Source organism: Artibeus jamaicensis, unplaced genomic scaffold (assembly GCF_021234435.1).
Source record: "Artibeus jamaicensis isolate MK-2021 breed Jamaican fruit bat unplaced genomic scaffold, CSHL_Jam_final contig_373, whole genome shotgun sequence".
Taxonomy (NCBI): domain Eukaryota; kingdom Metazoa; phylum Chordata; class Mammalia; order Chiroptera; family Phyllostomidae; genus Artibeus; species Artibeus jamaicensis.
In genome coordinates this window covers 5387913-5411355 of record NW_026521807.1, presented here as the reverse complement: position 1 = coordinate 5411355, position 23443 = coordinate 5387913, and the positions used below count along the sequence as shown (strand labels likewise).

Here is a 23443-nt window from a genome sequence, read left to right as displayed (position 1 = left end):
CAGTTTCTAATTCCCCCCTTGCGCCGGGGTTCGGAGGGGGGAGGGGGGAAGGAGAGCGGGAGGAGGGAGGAGAGCTGTGAGGGAAGGAGGGAGGGAACCCAGGAGGGAGGGAAGGAGGGAGGAGACTGCCGCTTAGGCTGTAGCTGCCGCCGCGCGCTTCGGGAGGCCGGAGGGAGGGGGAGGCCTGTCAGTCTTGCGCGTTGCCTGGGCGAAGGGGGCGGAGCTTTGGCGTGGAGCGGCCAATAGTGGGGGTGGCTGCGTGGGTCGCCATGGGGACGGGGCTGTTCCCGAGGAGGCTGTGATGGGTTGACAGGTGCGTGACAGTGGGAGCTGCTCTCGGCACAAGCATGTACGGCAAAGGCAAGAGTAACAGCAGCGCCGTCCCGTCCGACAGCCAGGCCCGGGAGAAGTAAGTGTCTCCGCTTCTCACCCACCTCCGCCTGCACACGCGCGCACACACATGCACGCACTCGCGCACTCTCTTGGAGACACACAGATACACAGACACTCTCCGCCCGGGGAGAGCCGGGGATGGGCTGGCCGGGGGAGGGGTACGCGAGCTGGGGGCATGCGGTGCGGGGAGCGACCGTCTCCCTAGAGGTGCTCTCTTGGGGCGGAGGCCGTGGGGGCTGTCGGTGGGAGGGAGGGAGTGTTTTGGGGGGCGGCGGTAGGGCTGGTGGCGAGGAGAGAAACTTGTTTGGGTGATTGAGGGAAATAACCCATGGGTTCACCTCCCCACAAAGTAACTTTAGAGCTAGGGTCCGAGGTTGCGGGGACCTGGAGAGCCGCCGGGGGTCGCGGGGAGGGTGGGAGGGGGCAGCTGCGTGTAGGGGGCGATCGTGGGTGTTTTTAAGGGTGGGCTGGGGTCTGGCGGACTGAGCGAGGGGCACCGCAGCGGGGGCTCGGGCGCTGGGGCTCCGTGCTGGGCGAGGCGAGGGCGGCGGTGCCGGTTGCGCGGCGGGCGGAAGCCAGGCGTGGAGCGGCCGAGCGGGGCCCCGCAGGGCGCGGAGACGCGCGCGGGGCGCGGAGGGTGTGTGCGGCCCGGGGTCGGGTGGGCGTGGGGACTTTCCCCAGCCAGCGGAGGGACGTAGCGCTCCCAGCCACCCGCACCTCGCGGGGCGGGGACGGTGGGCTCCAGGGGCGCCGCTGAAGTTTGGGGGTCTGGGAGGGACCGAGTTCCTGGGGAGGGAAAGTGTGCTGGTGAGAAGAGGGATCTGCTGGAGCAGGCTGGCGTTTCTGCCTCTCGCAGCCGACTCAAAGCTGCGGCAGCGGTGGCTGGCGAACTTTTTTGGGGAGACTTGCTGCTTTCCAAATATCTGGGGGCTGCGGTTTCCCCGGCGGCGGTCTTGGGGTCCTTGGAGGGGGTGTTATGTGAGCTGCGGCGGCCGGTGCGAGGAGGGTTTTCTGCGATGGGGAAGGGGCAGGGGTCCGAAAAGGATTTTAGGGAAGGGAGAAGCGTAGATGTGGGAAGGAGTTGTTTGGTTGGGGTTATGCAGAGATACAGGTGTTAACTTCGGTGGGAGCCCAGAGGAGGCTGGTGAGAAAAGAGCTCCTCCGGGCCGGGATGCCACCGTCACGGCACACTGCGAAGCAAGGCTGTTTGCTGCTATTCTTATACACTTGTAACGGTGATTTGGTGGTTACTAAAAATGAGAGCGAATAATGACTGTGACCACTGGGGAAGAACCCCTCTTTTCTGTGCAGCGGATCCGTGATTCCCAGGCACCACCTCCACTCCAAGGGTGAGGCTTACCTTGTCATTGAACGTGCTCACCTCCCTTTCCGAGGGTGTTTAGACTGTGGAAAAGTCTGAGAGCATCTCCCAATAGCTACCTTGCTTACCTTGCACACGGAAATAGCTGCTTAAATAAAAACCGAATTCGCGAGTTTCCCCTCTTTGCTTTAGGCAGATAGTATATAGTCTTCTCCTGAAAGTTTTTTGTGCCCTAGGGATGGAAACATTTCCTAAGCTTCCAGTTGGCAGCAACACACAATTCCCATTGGATTTGGGGGTGGCAGATCTTGATGTAGCAAAACAACAACAGAAAATTAACGGAGAGCTACTGGTTTTGTTATTGTTGCTACTGATGTTTGTTTTCCCCAGTGGTATTTTCTGAGGAGCTACATTCAAGATCTTATTGCTGTGACAAGGAATGCGTAAAAGACAGCATCATAGCCTGGTTGAGAAACAGCATTTAATAGAATCGAAGTTTTGAAATAACAGTCTGATTTGTATATATTAATCATTTAGTTGTAATAGACCTGATAAAATAAAAACAGGAGAATGTTTGAATGCTTACAGAGCATTTGGATTTCATGTTATTGAGAGTGAAGGAATTGAAATGTGTTGAGACAGTCTTATTTATTTTGAGGATGGTTGAATTTGAGAATAAATGTAATTTAAATCTTAGTGGGACTTTCAGGAATGGCTGGATCTAATCTTTATCCTTTGAGTTGGTTTAAAAAATTAGTACCTGAGATAGTTTATGAGCAAGCTAAACCTGGGTGTCTGGACCTTTGTAGCTCCAATTCTGTGATTTCATGAAAACAAATAATTGACACTTTTGCTGTCAGCTCTACCAAAGTGAACACCAAGTAACGTCTACTTTTGTAAGCAAAGTAGTGAGAGTTCTGCTAGATGGTGCTATTTGATTTAAAGATATTTCTTCCATTCATTGTAATTGGCATCAGGAATCCTGGACTGGCTTGCCTTATGAATTAAAATATAGGTGAAGAGGCCACTTATGAAAAATTGACAAGGACTCTTCTGAATTAATTGTTGCATTAATTTCTAGGTGAATGTTGTTGTTTGAAACTAAGGCAAATATTGAAGAAGATCCTATTTTATAGAATAAACTTAGTTTCATTTTGGTGGGAGAGTGGATCTCATTCCTTAGTTTTTTTTCCTTTTTGTTTACTTGGGATTTGAATGGCATTATTCTACAGCAGTGTACTAAATTCTGAAGATAGGAATCTTGAGGTTGTCTTTAAAATGGATCACCAGATTTAAACAAAAAATTTTTAAGTTGGTAGATTAAAAAGGTACTTGAGTGAACAATTCTCTTTTAGTCAGCAAATTAGAATTGTTGTGATCTTAAAAAATCGCAGAAATAATTTTTCAGTAATAAATATGTAAATATTTATTGCTTTAATGAAAACATTCTGAAACAAGTAATTATTATGAGCAATGGCATGCACATAAAATAAATATATTGGTTTTATAATCTATCAAGAAATGTGTTTTCTAAGAGAAGTTCATAGTGGGTAGGTGACAAGTTCTTACCTATATTATTATATCTTTGCTTCCTTTCATTAAGAAGTCACCAGTGGAATACTTGAACTTAATTTGTAGGTTTTTCACAGTTTTTAAGAAATTTAAGTATACAGTTCTGAACAAAAAAAAGTCATAGGGGATATTGTTAGTAATATCATAATAACCATGTATGGTGACAGATGATTACTGGACTTATGGAGGATCACTGCATAAAGTATATAAATGTCTAATCACTGTGTTGTACACCTGAAGCAAATACTGTATGCCAGCTATAATTAAAAAATAACTTAAAATAATTAAAAAGTAAACTTAAAAATGGCCAATCAGGTTAATTACTTATTCTTTTGTTAAAAAAAAACACCAGACAGATCAAGTCTATACAAGGGTTGGGATTAGGTTTAATTATAGAGGGTATGATTGCAAATCCCAGGAGGGAGGTGGGATGTTTGTGGAGAAATTTAAATTTTGATCCTGTTAGGTCATTTCTCCCTTTAGCAGGCTATCTTTGTAGCACTCACAATTATAATTAGGTAACTATATAATTGGTTGTTTAATGTCTAGCCTCCTCTAAGATGTAAGTTCCTTGAGGGCAAGGGATGATACTTCTAATTTCTTCTATGAGATATTCTTGATATTAAGGATAATGCCTTTATATGTCACAAGCACCAAGTAAATATTTGAATAAATGAATATGTTAGACTCAAAAGAATTTTTATAGTGTGGAAAAAAACTTGAAAATTTGAGTCCCATATTCTATCTAGGATATTTGTATTTCAAAAATAGCCAATAACAACAAAAACTAATTATTTGTTATTCTATGTGCCATTTACTGTGTTCAGTGCTTTATTCATATTTTCTGTAATTCTCCCAACAGTTCTGAAAGATAGTAATTTTTTTCCATTAAAGAAATAAGAAAATTAACTTGCCTAGGAATGTCTTGCTAGCTGAATTTTTAACAAACATTTCTTTAACATTAGAACCTGTGGTTGAAACTGAAAGATATATATATATTTTTTCTGTGTACCAGATTGCCTTCCTGATCTAGGGTAGGATGCTACAGATTTAGAGAATTGTATTGCATAATCAGATATAAGAGATTTTAAAGATTTGACCAGATACGCAGTCTTAACCATTGGCTTACCCTGACGCTCACACCCTCCACTTCCATGGACAGCAGATGCATGTCAGGAAGGCAAAGAAATTTTATTCGTGAAAGTTGGAAGCCTAGGTAATGAAGACTTTTGTTTATTCAGATTTTTTCTTCTAGAAATTTCGTTTGATCACTTAAGTTTTAAAATCAGACATTGTAGTTTTGAGCAATTCCTATATGAGATACTACTGAACTTCAAGCCAAACTACCACAGAAGAATAACTCCTACCTATGAATTGCTGGGCAGTGATACTACTTTTTAATTAAACTAACTTGATCCTCTAAAGTTATGCAATAGCATAGAAAGGTGAATCTCCTATAAAGCAAAGTTGAACATATTATATACATGCCAGACAGTGACATTACATTAAGTAAACTAGTCAGGAAGTACAGAAATGAAGCTGCATTTTAGCTGGAGCTCTAAAAAGTAACTTTGGTTTTTAAATTATGAAACTTTTTGTTGAATACACGAAGAAATAAATATTATATACATGCCCATTTTATGTGGTTACAGAAAGGAGCATTCATATACCATTCCATATAGACGCTGACTGGGTAGCTCCGCTGGTTAGAGCATCCTCCCAATATGCCAAGTTTGCAAGTTCAGTCCCTGGCCAGAGCACATACAAGAATCAATCAAAGAATGCATAAATAAGTGGAACAACAAAATCAATGTTTCTCTGTCTTCCTGTCTCTAAAATCAGTCAATACTCCTCCATATAAAATAAAGATTATTGGATTAGTATTTGTCAGCATCACTTTATTGCCCCTGTGTACTATTTACTCATCCCCCTAACAGATTATCAACCCTGCTTCTTTTCTTCCTTTCTCAAAGAAATAAAGTTAAAAAAGTGAAATAATACTAATCTGTTTAAAACTTGATTGACAAGCAGTTAACACAATTCACAATTTCTAAAACTAATGAAGGAATACCATAATGGGAATGAACTTTTCTATAAGATACTAAATTGACTGTCCTCTTCCTGATCTTCAGGTTGTTTCCTCCAAAATGGTAAAGAGCTCTTATCTAATACCTCATCCTGGCTGTTTGAGTTTTTCTTTGGATTGCTCTTTTCTATTATTTTAGAAGTATTCTCTCTCTCCAAGTGAGTTTTCAAAGGAACAAACCTAAAGAAAAGAAAATGTGTACAATGTTAAATTTTAGCATTATTTATCTTGACTCTTAGAAAAAGTATTATTATTGTAATGTATTTTTTCAGTTGTGTGAGAAAAAATGAAGTTTATTCCCATAATTTAGAGCCAGTTTGCCCTGTAAACCTAACTCCAGACAAAAAAATTATTAAATTTTAGTTGCTCCATAGTAATGGGCCAAATGTGTTTTATCTTCAGTTACTACTAGAAAATGAAATTAGTTTGTTTTAAAATTAAAACATACACTTTGGACTACATATAGGTTGCAGTTTATTAACATTTCATCTCAACAGTTAAGAGTTGGTAGTAAAATTTTGGGGAAAAAACAGGATGAATTGATAATCTTTTTTCTTCTATAGAGATCACAACTGCTACATTAACGTTGGTACATGGCATTGAGGATTAATGTAATGGATTTAAAAGATACAGTTTCTGGGAATATATAACTTAAAAATATGTATTGAAGATAATTATAATTTTGTTGTGGAGTACATAGTAATATTCTCCACTATTGTGTACATTAGTGCTTTTATATTGGATGGGAATGATATAAAATGTTTGCATGCTAGTTACATGTTGGTTAGTAATGTGTGAGCCCTTGTAAACATGCTAAAGTATTATATTTATCATTTATTAATAACATTGTTTCCCCAGTATAATATTGTTATTATATTTATTAATTATATTTATTATTATTTATTAATAACATTGTTTTCCCAAGGAAGGATTTAAAGTAGCATTACAGCAATAGAATAAGATATATTAATATCTGAAGAGAGTTTGGAATAAAAACAAGTGGTTGTATTTAAATATTATGTTTTAAACTTTGCTTATCAGATTTTGTATATATTTTATATATATAACATCTGTCACATAGGTTTTGTTAACATGTATATAACTTAACATGTTTAGGACTGTGAGAGTTACTTGACTACTATATTAAAATCCCACATACTCTACAAAAAGTGATCTGAAGGATGGTCTACTTGATTTCTGTGATGTTAGAGAAATAGTAGAGGCTATTTTTACCTTCCCTAAACCACATATCCATTGTGTGAGGATATTGAAAAATAGGTGAAAAATTGCCCATCCAGGGAAGAAAAGAGTTTTTCTAAGCAATTTTTCATAGTCCTGCAGATGCCCAAATTCATGGTTGGTCATAATGGGTAACATAATTTTTTTCAGGGTAGGTTTTGAAAAGTAGAGCTAATAATGCTTTTGTTATATTGACAGGACTAAAATTTATCTGTACTCACAAGAGCCGCGATGGTTCCAGGGCAGTGGAGGGTTTAATATTTGTTACTTGCCCTTTAAAAGAGAAACTTCAGTTGGTATCACTTCTTTAATACTGACAGAATAGCCCTCATATTTTACTTTAAGAATTTTGATTATTCTTAAAGTAAACAGCTTCCTGACAGTCACGAATTATCATATGTGGGAAGGGGCAAGCAAAGGAACAGGAATAGAGGACTCGTGGGCATGGACAGTGGGGGGGCGTTGACTGGGGGAGTGGGGGGGATGGGGAAGGGGAGAGCAGTGTGGAACAGGTGGGACAACTGTAACCGAACACAGTAAATTAATAAAAAAATCAGTTTAGCTGGAGTAGGCTTGAACCAATGATCTGGAGTTCTGCTCTTCGGTATTAATTTTACTTCATGGCATATTGAACAAGTATTTGGCACAGAAACCAATATTGAGGCTGAAATATAAGTTTGTTCTTTTTTGTATTTAAATTTTTAAAATAATTATAGTAATATAATCTTAATTACTAAAATAGTTTTAATTTTTGATTAAGTCATATTAAAATAGTGATGAGACATAGGTGAAAGTAAGAATAGAAGGTAAAATGAAAATTTATATGTGGTTCTGTCCACGTGAATTGAGAGGAGTTGATGCTAAAAACAGCCTCTCCCCTGAAATTAATATGGTTATTTTTCATCAGTGAGCTGACATTTGCCTTGATTCTCCTTTTATTTACCTACTTCAGACTTGAAAAAGCACCGGGAGCTGCTGAGAGAAGAAAGCTAGGCAAATGAATTATTCTTTTAAGCATGGTTTTATTTATACAGGATTAAAATGAATGTTTTATGTAAAATATCAAAATCCAAACTACTACTTAAAGAGCTTATGGAGTTTTGTCATAGAGGTTATTATTTAATAGTAACACTAGCAACAATGTTACCATTTGAGTATTTTGTTTGTTTGGCCTTTATTTGCATTGTTTCATTTGATCCTCTCAAAAATCCACTAGACTGTAGGTACTGTTTTCTGTTAATGCTACAAAAGAAACAGAGGCTTAAGAATTTATTATGCTTTTGGTTGCAGGTATCAAAGCAGGAGATAGAAAATGGCTTAATTGATCAGCGTTTAAAAATAAATCTCATGTAACAGGATGTCTGGAAGAGGTAGTTTCATAGTTGATTCAGTGAGTCAAGTGCATCCAGGGTTCAGGATCAGCTTCTTTGCCATCCTAGTGATTTCCCTCTCAGGAATACAACATCCATGCACCAGACTTCCAGCACTGTTTTCTCGTACAGTCAAGTGTAAAGGCAGGGAGAAGGGCAAGTTTTTTTTCCCTTCTTGATGTCTCTTTCTCTTTGATTTAATCTTTATTGTATTTTTTCTACTACCATTTAGTCCCCTTATATCACCTGCCCCCCAGCAATTACCACGGTGCTGTCATGTCCATGAGTTCTTTTTCCTTTTTACTCAATCCCTCCACCCTAACTCCTGTACCCACCAGCTGTCATCTGCCTTCCATCTATGAGTCTGTCTCTGTTTTGCTTGTTAGTTTAGTTTGTTCATTAGACTCCACAAATGAGTGAAATCATATGGTATATGTCTGTCTTTGACTAGCTTATTTCACTTAGCATAATGTTCTCCAGGTCCATCCATACCTTTGCAAAGGATAAAATTTTCTTCTTTTTTATAGCCCCGTAGTATTCCCTTGTGTAAATATCCTGTAGTTGTTTTATCCATTCATCTACTGATGGACACTTGTGCTTCTTCCATAATCATGGCTATTATAAACAACGCTGCAGTGAACATAGCAGTGCTTATGTTCTTTCGAATTAGTGTTTTGAGTTCCTTTGGTTGTATTCCCAGAAGTGGGGTTGCTGGGTTGAAAGGCAGATCTATTTTAATTTTTTGAGGTATCTCCATACTGTTTTCTATAGTGGCTGCACCAATGTGCATTTCCACCAACAGTGCAGAAGGGTTCCCCTTTCTCCACATCCTCAGCAGCACTGGTTTGTTGATTTATTGATGATAGCCATTCTGACAGGTGTGAGATGTTAGCTCATTGTGGTTTTTATTTGCATTTCTCTGATGATTAGTGATGTTGAGCATCTTTTCATATGTCTATTGGCCATTTGTATGTCCTCTTTGGAGAAGTGTCTATTCAGGTCCTTTGCCCATATTTTAATTGGATTGTTTGTTCATTGTTGTTTTTTTTGCTGTTGAGTTTTGAAAATACTTTATAGACTGTGGATATTAACCCCTTATCAAATGTATCAGCGAATATATTCTTCCATTCTGTGTGTTGTCTTTTTATTTTGTTGATGACTTCCTTTATTGTGCAAAACTTTTTAGTTTAATGTGATCCCATTTGTTTATTTTTTCCTTTATTTCCTTCCCTTGCCTGGGGAGATATATCAGATAAAAATTTTATATGAGCAATGTCCAAGATTTTGATGCCTATGTTTTCTTCAAAGATTTTTATGGTTTCAGGTTTAACATTTGACTCTTTGATCCATTGTGAAGTTTTTCTTGTGTATAATGTAAGAAGGTGCCCTAGTTTCATTTTTCTGCATGTGTCTGTCCAATTTTGCCAACATCATTTATTGAATAAACTGTCTTTAGCCCATTGTATGTACTTGCTTCCTCTGTCAAATATTAATTCACTGTAAAGCTATGGGTTTATTTCTTTCTGAGCTCTCTATTCTGTTCCATTGATCTCTCTGTGTGTGTTTTTAATGCCAGTAACTAGGCTGTTTTGATTATGATGGCCTTGCAGTATAGTTCGATATTATGTAGCGTGATTCCTCCAACTTTGCTTTTCTTTTTCAGAATTTCTGTTGCGGGGCGTTTTGTGGTTCCATATAAATTCTTGGAATATTTGTTCTAGTTCAGTGAAATGCATTATTAGAATCTTAATAGGGGGTTACACTGAATCTGTAGATTGCTTTGGGTAGTATGGACATTTTAATGATGTTAATTCTTCCTGTACGTGAACACAGTATATGCTTCCACTTATTTGGATCTTCTTCAATTTCCTTCTTCAGTGTCTTATAATTTTCCATAGACAGCTTTTTTACATCCTTGGTGAGGTTTATTCCTTGGCATTTTATTCTTTTTGAAGGAATTGTGAATGGGGTTGTTTTCTTAATTTCTCTTTCTGTTAGTTTGTTATTGGCATATAAAAATGAAACTGATTTTTGAATATTAATTTTGTATTTTGCTACTTTGGTGAATTTATCAGTTCTAGTAGTTTCTTGGTGGAATCTTTGGGGTGCTCTGTGTACCGTATCATGTCATCTTCAAGTAAAGACGCCTTTAACTTCCTTTTTCCAATTTGGATGTCTTATTTCTTCTTGTCTGATTACTGTGGCTAGGACTTGCAGTATTATGTTGAATATGAGAAGTGAAAGCAGATGTCCTTCTCTTGCTCCTAACCTTAAGGGGAATGCTTGTAGTTTTTGCCTGTTGACTATGCTGGTAGTAGGTTTGTCGTATATGCCCTTTATTATGTTTAAGTGTGCTTCATCTATCCCCACTCTGTTGAGAGGTTTTATTATAAATGGGTGCTAGACTACCTAAACAAAACTGGGGATATTTCGCAAAGAATATGTATCTTGAGGGTATGGAGAGGATAAAATGGTCCCTTTAATTAAACTTAAAGTTTGAAGGAGAAACATGTAATAATAAATGAGTAAATAAGTGTAGTAGGCAATTTCAGGTAGTCATAAGTACTGTAAAAGTAATGAAGTAGGGTGATGTAATTTAGAGAGTGATCAGAAGGCTACATTAGAGTGGGTAGTCAACGGGAGGTTCTTGGAGAAGGAAACATCTGAGCACAAACCTGAGTAGTATTGAAAGAATCAATTACATGTGAAGATTTGGGGTTAGAGTATTTCAGGCAGGTTTAAAGTACCATTGAGGAAACTTCAGCAATGGCATAAGTGTTCAAATATATATAAAATACTGTATGAGTCAAATTTGGAATGGGAAGCTGTAATTTCTGGGACCATTTTTGTTTGTTTGTTTTGTTTTAAAATATTTTATTTACTTATTTGAGTATCAAACCAGCAACCCTCAAGTTCATAGGCTGACCCTCAATCCACTGAGCCACACCAGCCATGGCTGGTTTTGTTTTTTACTGAGGAATTGGATGATGGATCTAGTTTATCTGGGTTTTCCTAGTTACTAGGGTTGACTACCTCTTTTCTCCCAAACACTAGGGATACAGTTGTTCCTCTTGAGGACAGTGAAACATGAGGTTTTTAAAATAATAATGATAGAAATTGCTAAGATTTACTGAACACTCAAAGCCTGTTGGGTTGACAAGGAATGGTATAACTGGCATAAAATTTCCCAAATTGGATAAGACACCCTTATCTTTACTTTTATAGCAAACTCCACTCTTCCTTTTGTCCTATCTCTCAGATATTAATGAATTATTTGCATGATATTTTGTTTAATGTCTTACCTCCTGATTAGATTGGAAGCTCCCTAAGGACAAGAACCACAGTGTTGTCTTCTGCGATGTGTTCCCACTGATCAGCACCGTGCTTGGAATTCAGATGAGCTATTTTGGGAATAAGTGGAGTGAGGGTGTAGCCTATCGTAACAGGCTACCTCTGTATCTAGCTCATTTTCTTCATGGTATTTCTAATATTTAGCCCCAGGATTAATATATTATCTCTAAGAAGCGCTTCTGTCATATGGGCACCTAGTACTCTTCCTGTGAATTTTAGGACAACAGATTACCTAGTTGTTTTACTATGAAACATGTGTATATTTTAATGTAAATTTTTTGTCAGAATAATCTCCTTTGTCTTTTAACAAATTTAATAATAAATGAAAATGTATGTTATAGTTTCAGGGTATTTAATGTGCTTTATTTTATTTAAATTTTTCAGTGATTCTGTGAGGCAGGTGATAATTCCCATTGACTACTGCGATTTATAAATGGAAATAGACTTACCTAGAGAGGGTAGTTTAGATACTGTGTGGCAGAGCTGAATCATATCAAGATTTTTTTTGGTTCCAAGGTCATTGCTTCTTTCATTCTACTATAGCTGCCTCTTTTAAAATGAGAGATTCATATGTGTGTGTGTATACATACATTTATACATATGTACGTATATATATTTAGAAGGCTTAGATATAGATTAGACTTAATAATCATGGATTAGATGATAGAAGTTTATGCCAATGCTCTGATTAAATGGAAAATATTGCTATAGTGTGCATTAAACACTATACTAACTCCATTCTATACAATTCTAGAGTAATTCTGGAGTAATTCTATACAATTACTTAACTCCAAAGTTCTATATCATAAGTAAAATCTGATTTTTGCTTTAAATCCATATGCTTTTGTTAACATAAGTTGATTAGTTTGGGATTTGGGGTAGTTTGGGTTTCTAATTTTTGAGGGCTCAGGCTAATTTTGATGAACGCACTCTTCTTTATTTTGTTACCAGTTCGCTTCAGTTTGGACAGCTGGGATGGGGGAGGGAAGGGGAAGTTTTGTTGTTTCTTTTTTTCCCTTTGTGTCTCTTTCCAATATAAAAGGGAAAGTCTCTTCATATGGGTTATTGATAGAAAATTCTTCTCTCATTTTTGTTTTTATAATGGGAAAATATGTGTAACATGAACCGTACCGTTTTAACCGTGTGTAGGTGTACTTTTCAGCGGCATTAAGTACGGCCGCACTGGTGTGCAGCCGTCCCTCTCTGTGTGCAGCGCTACTTCTCCTCCTCGAACTGGGGCTCTGTGGCCCCTGAGTGACGGCTCACTGTTTCCTTTTCCCACAGCCCTTGGCAACCTCCATTCTGTTTTCTGTCACAACGAATTTGACTATTCTAGGTACCTTGTATAAGTGGAATTATACAGTATATGTCTTTTTGTGTTTAGCTTCTTTTCTTTCTTAATCCCTCTAGCAACTCCATGACTTCACTGCTCATTTAAACTATTTTGCCTCCATGTATTTTACTGTTCAATATGGGATGAGAGTAATGGGAGTTATGAGGCTGGGGGAGTGGGAGGGGAATGCTTGGGTAGTTCCATTTTTTGTTGGGGCGAGAGGCAATAGAGTAGGGGCAGGTTAGGGAAAAAAGGAAAACATTTACAGCTGCTAACAAGTTGGGCAGAAATGTAACAATCAGAAATGTTCACAAACAGCTCTAAATTCTTTAGCTGGTATCTGAGATTTAAGGACTTGGATCTCATGCTTGTCAGAGAGGAATATGCCAGTTAGGAGCTAAGGTTATTGTTTCACGTAGAGCTCTTTCTTCCTTTCTGTTTCAGAGGCAAAGTAATCTGGCATAAATTATTACTCCGCTATGTAGTGTTAGAGTCAGAAATAAATAGAAGAGGAAGATGCAATGTCTAGGAAAAAAACACTTTCTCTTCTAGTTATAAGTCTCTTCCACTTATTGTCTCTTCCTACCAACATATGGCTGTTTTTTGTTTTGTTTTTTTAACTAGTGCATCTGGAAAGTTCCATGTGGTCCAGGAGCAATAGTACAGCCATATTGAATCTATTACACAGTCATTTCTATGGTACTGATAATTAGAAAATATAGAAACAAGTTTTTAGTTTTATTTTTTCACATATCACATGACATTTCTTGTTCATAATTGGATTAAAATTGTGTGATGATTATACTTTATCATTTAATTTAAGCAATAGTTATTATTAGGAAACTATCAGAGGAGTTCCAATAAACATTTTTTAACTCTGAATTAAACTGAGAGACTGGTATTATTATTCCTTTATTTAGAATATCGTAGTGGAGGTTTCTTACCATAAAATACATTATACACACACATGTGTGTGTATGTGTGTGTCTTGGGAGTAGTTTTCAGGTAGTTTATCCTGAGAAATGAGTTACTAATTCATTTTGAATTCAAATTTCTATTGGGTGAATTATAAAAGTGAGTTGGACTTATACATTCAGGGCTAGAAAGATTAGGGTACAGGCATGTTTTATTTTTTATTTTAGAGTGAAGGAAAGGGAGGGAGAAAGAGATGTTGAGAAACATTGATGTGAGAGAAAAACATCGATTGGTTGCCCTCTGTACATGCCTTGGGGAACCGAGCCTGCAACCCTGGCATGTGCCCCGATCGGGAATCAAACCAGTGACCTTTGGGTCTCAGGACAGTGCCCAAATGGACAACACTGGCTGGGGCTAGGGTATGGGCATGTTTTTATTAAAACATTAAAGGCTGTTTGTTGATGCTTTTCTGTAAGATGGGGCTATCATTAACAAGAGAACTCATACTACAGCAAGCACTGGCAAAAAGTGGCTAATTGACAAAGTATTTCTGTGTTTGTGTTACTCAAATCCTCAGCAAGATAGCTTCCTTAAAAGGATAATTGAGGAGAGTTTAATAAAGGTTTGTGCAGGATTAAAACCAACAAGAGATGGAGAAGCACCAGGAATTAGAAACAAGGGAAGTGTTGCCCATCTTAGATTTGAAGGAGAAAAGGGAGAGAGCAGTCACCAGAATCCAGTGAGTGCTGTGGTCACTGCAGAGAGATCAGGCTCCTGAAGCTGCGGGTTGATGAGGACCACGGAGGCTGTTGAACTCACTGTAAACAGAGGCTGGAGGTCTCACAGAGAGGGGATCTTCTTTCTTTTTCTCCCCTCTCATTGGCTGAAGCCTTCTTTTTGTGGAATCCAACGGGGAGTCAGAGGGCAAGGGAGCCAAGATGACACACTCTGTAGCTACAGACCAGACTCCCAGGTGTCTCAGCAGGGCAGAGGGTGGAGAGATCTGGCAGGGCCAATGGAGGATATTTAGGAAAATATTGCTTTAATGTTTAAAACATTCGAATCAAGTTTCCTACCTCTTTGTGTAGAACAACTTGAGAAAATAGAACTTTTTAAAAAATTGGGCTTTGTCAAAATAGCATTTAAAATTAGTTTTAAAACCCATTTAATTTACGATGATATAAATTTGCATACATTTTAAGAGGTGGGGATAATATTCCTGCTTTCTGCTGTCTCCTCATTCCTTTATTCATTTAAGAAACTTGAACTGTGTCTCACATGTGCACCTCTGTGGAGCACCCTTAAGCTGAAATATGAATAACAATACAGTCCTTGCCTACCAGAAGCTCACTGTTCCAGAAGGGGCTCACTACCAGAGATCATCACACCTGTAACAAACCCTGGAATTGTATGAAAAAGTGCGATGGGAGTTCTGAAAAAGGGCGTGCATTGAACCTAGCCTCCGGCCATGAGAAACTCAGAAGTTATTTCTAAGAAGATATTTATTAAATGAGGAGTAAGAATTAGCCAAATTGGGGACAGGGGCAAGTAAAGGGTATTCTAGGAAGAGAAACATACAGAAATATGGAGGCAGTAAAGAGCATGGTGTACATGGTGAGCTGCAAGAAAGTTGGTATGGCTGGATGTGCTGTAGGGGATAAATCTGACAAGTAAAATAGGAACTATGCGGAGAATCACCTTGACTTGGGAGATAAGCAATTTTAAGCAGAAAAGCAGCATCTTCTGAGATGCAGTTTAGAAGAATCATTCTGGAGATAATGTGGAGGGTAAGGTGGAAGGGGAGTCAGATATGTTAGGGAGCTATTGTTATAAGTAAACTACTGTAGTAGTACATCATTTTTCTACACCACTGGCAGCCCAGTGGATGGATGTCTTAGGATGTAGAGTACATAGGATTTGGTGGCCTAAATGTGAAAATTAGGGTTTTTAAGATGGTTGTAACTGTGGGTAGAAATATCAGTCATAGACTTGAAGGGACTACAGAGGAAGAACAGATAGTTGTAAGGAGGAAGATGATGAGTTCAGTTTGAGATACTGTTCAGATGTAGAGATGGAGCACTTTGGGGGAAAATTAGGTATGTGATTTTTGAGCTGGAGTGTGAAGGAAGTGTGTGTAGGCTGGAGACTCAGAACTGAGAAAGGGTAGGAGAAGTAACATAGGTTACTTGTGTGCCAGGCACCTTGTTTGTATTTTATTTCGTTCTTTATAGTCCCGTGAAGGTATTATCATCTGCATTTTAATGATATCATGTCCGTTTTAGTGATGAGCTCTAATAGGATAAGTAATTTGGCCAAGTGACACCTGTTAGACCTGGAACCTGAACTCAAGTTTGGCTCATTCTTTCTCTCTCTTGAAAAAATAACTTTATCGAAGTATGATATTAATATAGAAGAGTGTATATATCATAAATATATAGAATGATGAATTTTCACTAACTTAACACACCAGGGGTAACCAAGCACCCATATCGAGAAAATGAACATTACAGGCACTCCAGAAGCTACATACATGCTATGCTTCCCTACTACCTCAGCTTTTAACAGCATGGATTAGTTTAGCTTGTTTTAGCCCTCGCACATGGCCCATTCTTCTTCGTTGTCTATCCTGTAAATCTCTGAGACAGGAGTGAAGTCATCTTTATGGGAATGAATGTCCAGGGAGAGAGTGTGAAGAGATAGAGATGGGACCTTGGGGAACATTTAAGGAGAGGTGGAAGAATTTGAGATTGAGGCTGAAAAGAAACACTAGGGAGGTACCAGGGACACTTGTCAAGGGTCTGGCATCACAAAAGTGAAGGGAGGGGACTTTTTAGACGAAGAAGTCATCTGTGACCTTGGGGAGAACAACTTCAGTGGAGTGAACCCACGCTAATACGCCATGCTGTTGGAGTTGGCTGTGAGGCAAGGAAATGGAGACATCAAATGTGGACGGTGTGTCCTTGAGAAAGGAGCACGGAGAGGAGATGAACTAGAAGAGGATACAGATGGTTCACTTGGGTGTTTTTGTGTGAGGTTAGTTGGGAAACACTGTTTGGTCTTATCAATTACTTTGAACCTTTTTTTTTTTTTGTAAATTGAAGGATGACGGTACTGGAATCCTCTAGGGGACATGGAAGGGGAAAAGAAGGCAATAGGTAAAGTGGTTTTAGCTTCAGTAGATGGGCTTCGAAAGTGACTGTGGATTTTTAAAAATTATTTTTTAGGATGAGGTGAGATACTTGGTTGAGTAACATTGCTAGTTTTTGCCAACTGATTTTTAAAAGTTTTTTTGACTTGTAGGAGATTGGAATAAAAGAAACATTTTCAAGTGATGACTAGGAAATGACTTTGGAATTATTGAAAACCTTAACAGCTGCCCAATGTGGCTACCAATCAGTAAGCTATTAGACTTAAAGCAAAAATTTGATGGGGAAGTATTTTAAAAATCTCTCCTGGTTAACATACTCTAGCTCCTCCCTGTAGAGTCTGTCTGAATTTGCATTTTTTAAAGTTAATGGAAGGGATAACTGACAATACTTGAGTAAAATCCCTATTTGCAGTGCACAATAGTACTATTTAAAATACTTTTAATAAAGTACATACCGGTTGATTCTCTTTATATACAATTCTAGCAAGTGCAAACTAATTTATGTTAGCAGAAAGCAGATCAGTGGTTGCCTGGAGGCAGAGTGGGAGGGACAGAACAGGTAGGGAAGGAGAGACTGAAAAAGCTTTGGGGGGTGGAATTGTTCATTATTTTGATTGTGATGATGGTTTTGTAGATGTATACAGATTGCAAAATGTAGCAAACTGCACACTTTAATCTGTGCAGTGTATTGTATGTTTATAAAGCTGTTCTTAAAAATAGTTTTTGTTATTTAATTATTCAAAGTAAAAAATACAGATAAGCAAAATGAGGAAAATAAAAACAATCATATAATTTGATTTGTCTGCATTTATACTTGCATGTAAAATTTTGATATTATTTACTAAGAAAGAAAAAACATCAAAGCCAGTTGACTAAAAAGTACCCTTTTAAATAAGAGGGGGTACTTTTAGTAATATTTTTGGGTAAATATTATCTTTACCCAAAAAGATAATACTTGTGAGCATTTGTCATTTTCCATGTTTCTGGTAAATCCCTCCTTCAGAAACAAAAGTAAAATAGAAACTTTGAAATCATTTGCTTAATTCACTCACGAAATACTGAGTCGGAGCTTCTGCTCTGTGGCAGGCACTGTAGAAGTCAGTGGAGGTGCAGCGGTGAGCAGGATAAGCCCTGCCAGAGAAGTAAACAGGGTTTTTGGCATGGGGAACAGTTTGTGCTGGGGAGAAGTCCAGAAGTGAGAGAGACTATCGGCAGGGCTTCAGTTGTGTGTATGTTTGGGGAGGGGTGATTTTGTAAGGTGGTAGAAGCTGCAGAGATAAGCAAGGGCTATTTTCTGAAAGCCAGGCTAAGCATTCTGGATTGATCCTGAGGCTACTGGGAGTTCACTGCAAGATTTTTAAGCAGGAAAGTGACTTGATCAGTTTTTCTACCATGTTGAAAACAGGAAACAAGTCACCTGAGGTGCTAAACAATACCAATTTCATTTTAGCCAGATGTAATGAAGCATAGATAGATTGATAAATAATTATTTATAACAGGAAAAGCTTAAGCTCAGAGGCAAACGAATAGACATAAGAAGGATGCAAGGAATGGTTTATTATTTGAGTTCTATTTTTATGTGACATTTTATGATGAAATTTCACCCTATCAATAGGGAAGTTTACGTAATATGTTGTGAATTATCATTTAAAAACACTAATTCTTACTATTATTAATTCAAACATATATTTGAATTAAAGTATTTTAAAGTATAAGTTCAAATGAGCCCTATGTAACATACCATTAATAGTATATATGCCCTTTACATAAATCTCATGACTGTTTTATTAGAGCTTTGAAGTACAACTGACAGGATTAAGGTTGTTATTTATTTTTTGCTGTATAGTTAAAAAAGATGCAATGCGTTAAGTTTTGTTAGTGTACACTTAATATAATTTGCAGCATCCAGCATGAGATGCATTAACTAAAGTTTGCAACCATTGCTGTTCTAAGCAACATTCATTAAGTACTTTAATTTGATCATTAATTTAGTATGCTTATATTCATTTAAAACCAACAATGAGGAGCATATGCAGGTCAACTTGATTTGTCTCTTGGGAACTTGAATATAGTGGCATTTATTTGAAAAATCTTCCAGTAAGGGCAATGGTTTTGATATCAGTTGTAAAACAGCCAATTATTGATTGGCAAGGCAGTGATGAGACTGCTTAAGAGCATATCATACCATCTTTAAATGTTTTCCTCATAAATACTTCTTAAATACAGAAAAATCTTTCTGCTTAACAAATTCATGAGGCTTTGTAAGTCCATTTTCCTTGGTTGGCTAGTTGTGTTTATGGTGTATACTGAGAATTTATTTATCTTATGGATATATTTTTCATGTATCCGTGTTGTCCTTGTTTTTTTGGCAAGGCTAGGAGTTTCAGAATGTATACAAATTATGTACGTTTTATAGTGGCCTACTGTTACTTAGAATAAAGTGGAGGGAAGGAGGGAGATACTGTATCAAACTGAAAACAAAACCATTTTATTTTGGGTTTACTAGTCTCTTAAAGCAGCGGTCCTTAAGCTTTTTTGGCACCAAGGGTCATGGAAGACTGTTTTTCCATGGACTGGGTGGGTGGGATAGTATTGGATGATTCAAGTGCATTACATTCAAGCTCACCTGCCTCGTGGTGGGTTCTTAACAGGCCCACACCCTAGTAGCGGAAGTTAGGGACCCCTGATTTAGAGAATTAAAGATTGCTTAGAAATACCATATTTTTAGGATTATAAGGTACACCAGACCATAAGATGCACCTAAGTTTTAGAGGAGAAAAATAGGAAAAAAAATTTGAAGCAAAACGTGTGGTAAAATTTTAATAACCTGTGACCCTGCTGGCCCCCACCACACAGCGAGCCAAGTAAGCTACATTCGGACTATAAGACACAACTCCCTTTTCCCCCAAATTTTGGGGGAAGTGCATCTTATAATCCGAAAATACGGTACTTTATGTTGTCTATCACATTTTTCTTAATTATTAATATGGAACTAATACTCTATATTAAACATGGCCCTTTAAAATTGATGTATTTAAGAAATTATGAAAGACAAAAATAGGTACAGGTTGGTATTACTTTAAAAAAAGATGTTATTTATTTATTTTTAGAGAAAGGGGAAGGAAGGGAGAAAGTGAGGAAGAGAAACATCAGTGTGTGGTTGCCTCTTGTGTGCCCTCTACTGGGGACCTGGCCTGCGACCCAGGCATGTGCCCACACCAGGAATTGGCCTTAGGATTTGCTGAATGAAGCCCAACCAGCTGAGCCTCACCGCCAGGGCTAGTATCACTTTTTCATATCATCTACCAACTCATTTAAGGAGCTTTAACACAAATAAAATAAAGGATCTTAAATGTTAATTCTAAAGTCATCCTTCTGTCCATTTACTGTAGGTGTTGGTGTACAAAGTGAGCATTTCTGATGGTGTTGTGGTTACATTAGATTTTTTTTTACAGATAATTGCAGTACTGATTGATGATGTTTTAAAATTTTTAATGGAGGAAAACGGGGACAATGGTAATTGAACAACAATAAAAAATAAATAAAAATAAAAAACATTTCAGACTTCCTTTGTTTTTACAGGGCAGAGAATAGTTTCATATATTTTAAATGCATGGAAATTTAACAAGTAGAAATAAGTACTATTTAGTGTTCCAGGTTCTACTCAGACACAAATAGCCACTATGACAAGCTCATGAGAGATCTTTTAGTTTCCTAAATTATATTGCTACAGGCAAGTGCTGTCTAATTGTGACATTTGGCCTGATCCAGGTGAGTTAATATGGAAAGAGAAAAATGAGCCCTGACTGGTGTGGCTCAGTGGATTGAGAGTTGTCCTGCAGACTGAAAAGACACAAGTTTCATTCCTAGTCAGGGCACGTGCCTGGTTGCAGGCCAGGTCCCCACTGGGGACATGTGAGAGGCAACTGATTAATGTTTCTTTCTCTCTCTTCCTCCCTTCCCCTCTCTCTTAAAATAAGTAAATAAAATCCTAAAAAGAAAAAAAAAGGAATCAGTGAAATCTAGGGTTAATAATTTCTTAGATTTCCTAACAGATATGATCTGTCAGCAAGTTGGAGGACTATAAAGGACAATTCTTGGGCCTGTTTGATATTAACCTAGATTATAATAAATTTATATTACGTGAAATATATAGCTTATCAATGAGAGTACTTCGGTTTTAAGTCTAATGAGTTTCCACCTGTGTAGCTATAATGGGGGTTCTGACCCTTTTCTTCTAGCTGTTGATGTATTGATGGGAATCCCTACAACCATAATTTACTCTGACTAAGGGACACTCATTTTTTCTGATGTTGGAAGTTAGGAGGTAGGTCAGTTGGTTGGAGTATTGTCGCCATACGCCAAGGTTGTGGGTACATACAAGAATCAACCAATGAATGCATAAATAAGTGGAACAACAAATCGATCTCCTTCTCTCTCCCTTCCTCTGTCTAAAATCAATAAATTTAAAAAATTTAAAAATGAGAAAAAAAGTCATGGGAGCCCTCTCTATACCCACTGTATGTGTTTGTTACTATATGACTTGTCTTCTCTGGCTGACTCTCAAGTTATATTTTCCATCAGTGAGATCCTGAAATCGTTATTTTCTTTTGTTTTTTTTTTCTGTTCATGACCAATAGTATTTTGTCTTGTTGACTGACATATAAATGAACTTAATTAGACCCGTATCTATTATTGGGTGATTCTGGGCATATTCATTTTGCCTAACAACGAAGTCTACAATATTAACAAGTCTACTAGAATATTTTACACATTGAAATCTTTTGAAATTAACCAGTTTGGAAAGTCTTATAATTGAGTGATGAAAGAATTATTCAGGAACTGAATGAGTCTTGAATATGATGTTTTCTTCTTTTCTAAAATGACAAGAGATCACTTATCCAGCAATGCACCAGGCTAATAAAACAGCTGAGAAGAGGGGTATCTTTTTTATATTTACTAGAAAGGGCATAAAATACTCTATTTTAGTGGTAGGTGTATTTGCACAAAACTTAGTTTTACCTGCAGTTACGGTTTCTTCTGTACACACCACTCGAGGTAACTAGGCAAAAAGCTTTATAATCCGTATGGAAACAGCATTCAGATTGCTCGTTTTCCTTTTATTTATTTGCATATGTAATTTATTGTACTGTGAAAATGGAAGTTCTTATAAAAAGCAGCAGAACAGGAAAAATAAGCAAATTATAATTTTTTATGGTAATTCAGAGTTTAGTTAAAAAAAGTTAAGTAAGTTTGATGGATTCCATTTCATCTCATTGGAGTTTTGATGAGAAATTCAACATATAAAAACGAAAATATTGTATTTAAAACCTTAAAAACATTATTTACTAGCTGCTAAAAGTAAATTTACAGAGTACTTTGGTGTTACTATTTATTGCATATGTTGGATTCCAGGCTGTAAAATTGTCATTACTTTGTTTCATAAAGTTCAGTAATTTTTAATATATATGTATGTTGAAGTATTTAATCCAATACTATGGCTCATGGATTACCAATTTACTTTGAAGAAGGAATTATAGTTTTCATATTTAGAAACTGAGAAAAAGGAATTAAGAAAAAAATTGAAAAGCCAGATGGTTAATATCATGTGACATTTAATTTTGCATATGTTAGTTTTTGAAATAAATTTATATTATGATTCTGATTATGTGTTTCTACTTTTGATCTAGCATTTTAAGGTTTACTTTTAAGATTTTCTAATTTACACAAGTGGATAATATCAGGGATAACCTTGATTTGACATGAGTCATCATGTCAAAGACCATCTTTATGCTCAATATCGTTAGCTATCAGAGAGATGCAAATTAAAACCACAATGAGATACCACTTTACACCAGTCAGGATGGCTATCATAAACAAAGCAACAAAACAAATGTTGGAGAGGTAGTGGGGAAAAGGGGTCCTTAGTTCACTGTTGGTGGGATTGCAGACTGGTACAACCATTATGGAAAACAGTATGGAATTTTCTCAGAAAAATAAAAATCGACCTGCCTTTTGACCCAGCAATTCCACTGCTAGGATTATATCCTAAGAATCCTAAAACAGCAATTTCAAAAAACCTATGCACCACAATGTTCTTAGCAGCACAATTTACAATAGCCAAGAGTTGGAAGCAACCTAGGTGCCCATCAGTAAATGAATGGATCCAAAAATTGTGGTACATATACACAATGGAATTCTATGCAGCAGAGAGAAAGAAGGTGGTACTACCCTTTGCAACAACATGGATGGGACTAGAAAGCATTATGCTGAGCGAAATAGACCAGGGGTTGAAAGACAATTACCATATGATCTCACCTTTAACAGGAAGCTAAACAACAAAACAAACAAGTAAGCAGAAAAAAAAACCAAAGACATTGAAATAGAGAACAAGGGGACAGTGACCAGAGGGGAGAAGGAAGGGAATTTAAGGGGAAAAAAGGGGAGGGATTTGGAGGAATAAATATGAAGGACACAGGGACGAGAACTAAGGGGGGTGGAAATGGGAGGGAGGTGGGGAGCATGGGGCAGGGGGGGGGCTGGGATGGGAGAAGAAGATGAAAAACTGTACTAGAAAAATAACTAAATAAAATTATTTTAAAAAAGACCATCTTTAGAAGACAATTTTAAGGTTTTGAAATCCAAGGCTCCAATGCACTGAAGAGTTAAAACAGCAAATATGTTTTTCATCTGATATGATAATTGAAGGGAGACC

The 23443-nt window shown here is 37.6% G+C and overlaps 1 protein-coding gene across 5 annotated transcripts in view; it reads left to right on the top strand.

Annotated features, from left to right (window-relative positions):
- Positions 1–259: 259 nt before the first annotated feature.
- The window catches only part of SSBP2 (single stranded DNA binding protein 2), a 247817-nt gene continuing 224633 nt past the window's right edge, over positions 260–23443 (top strand). For 2 of the 5 annotated variants that reach the window (XM_037159305.2, XM_037159306.2), the window contains exon 1: positions 260–409. In XM_037159305.2, the coding sequence (XP_037015200.1) occupies positions 348–409 (62 nt within the window). In that variant the 5' untranslated portion in view covers positions 260–347. The remainder of the gene's footprint in view (positions 410–23443) is intronic. The other 3 variants (XM_037159303.2, XM_037159307.2, XM_037159304.2) reach the window with 3 other exon arrangements.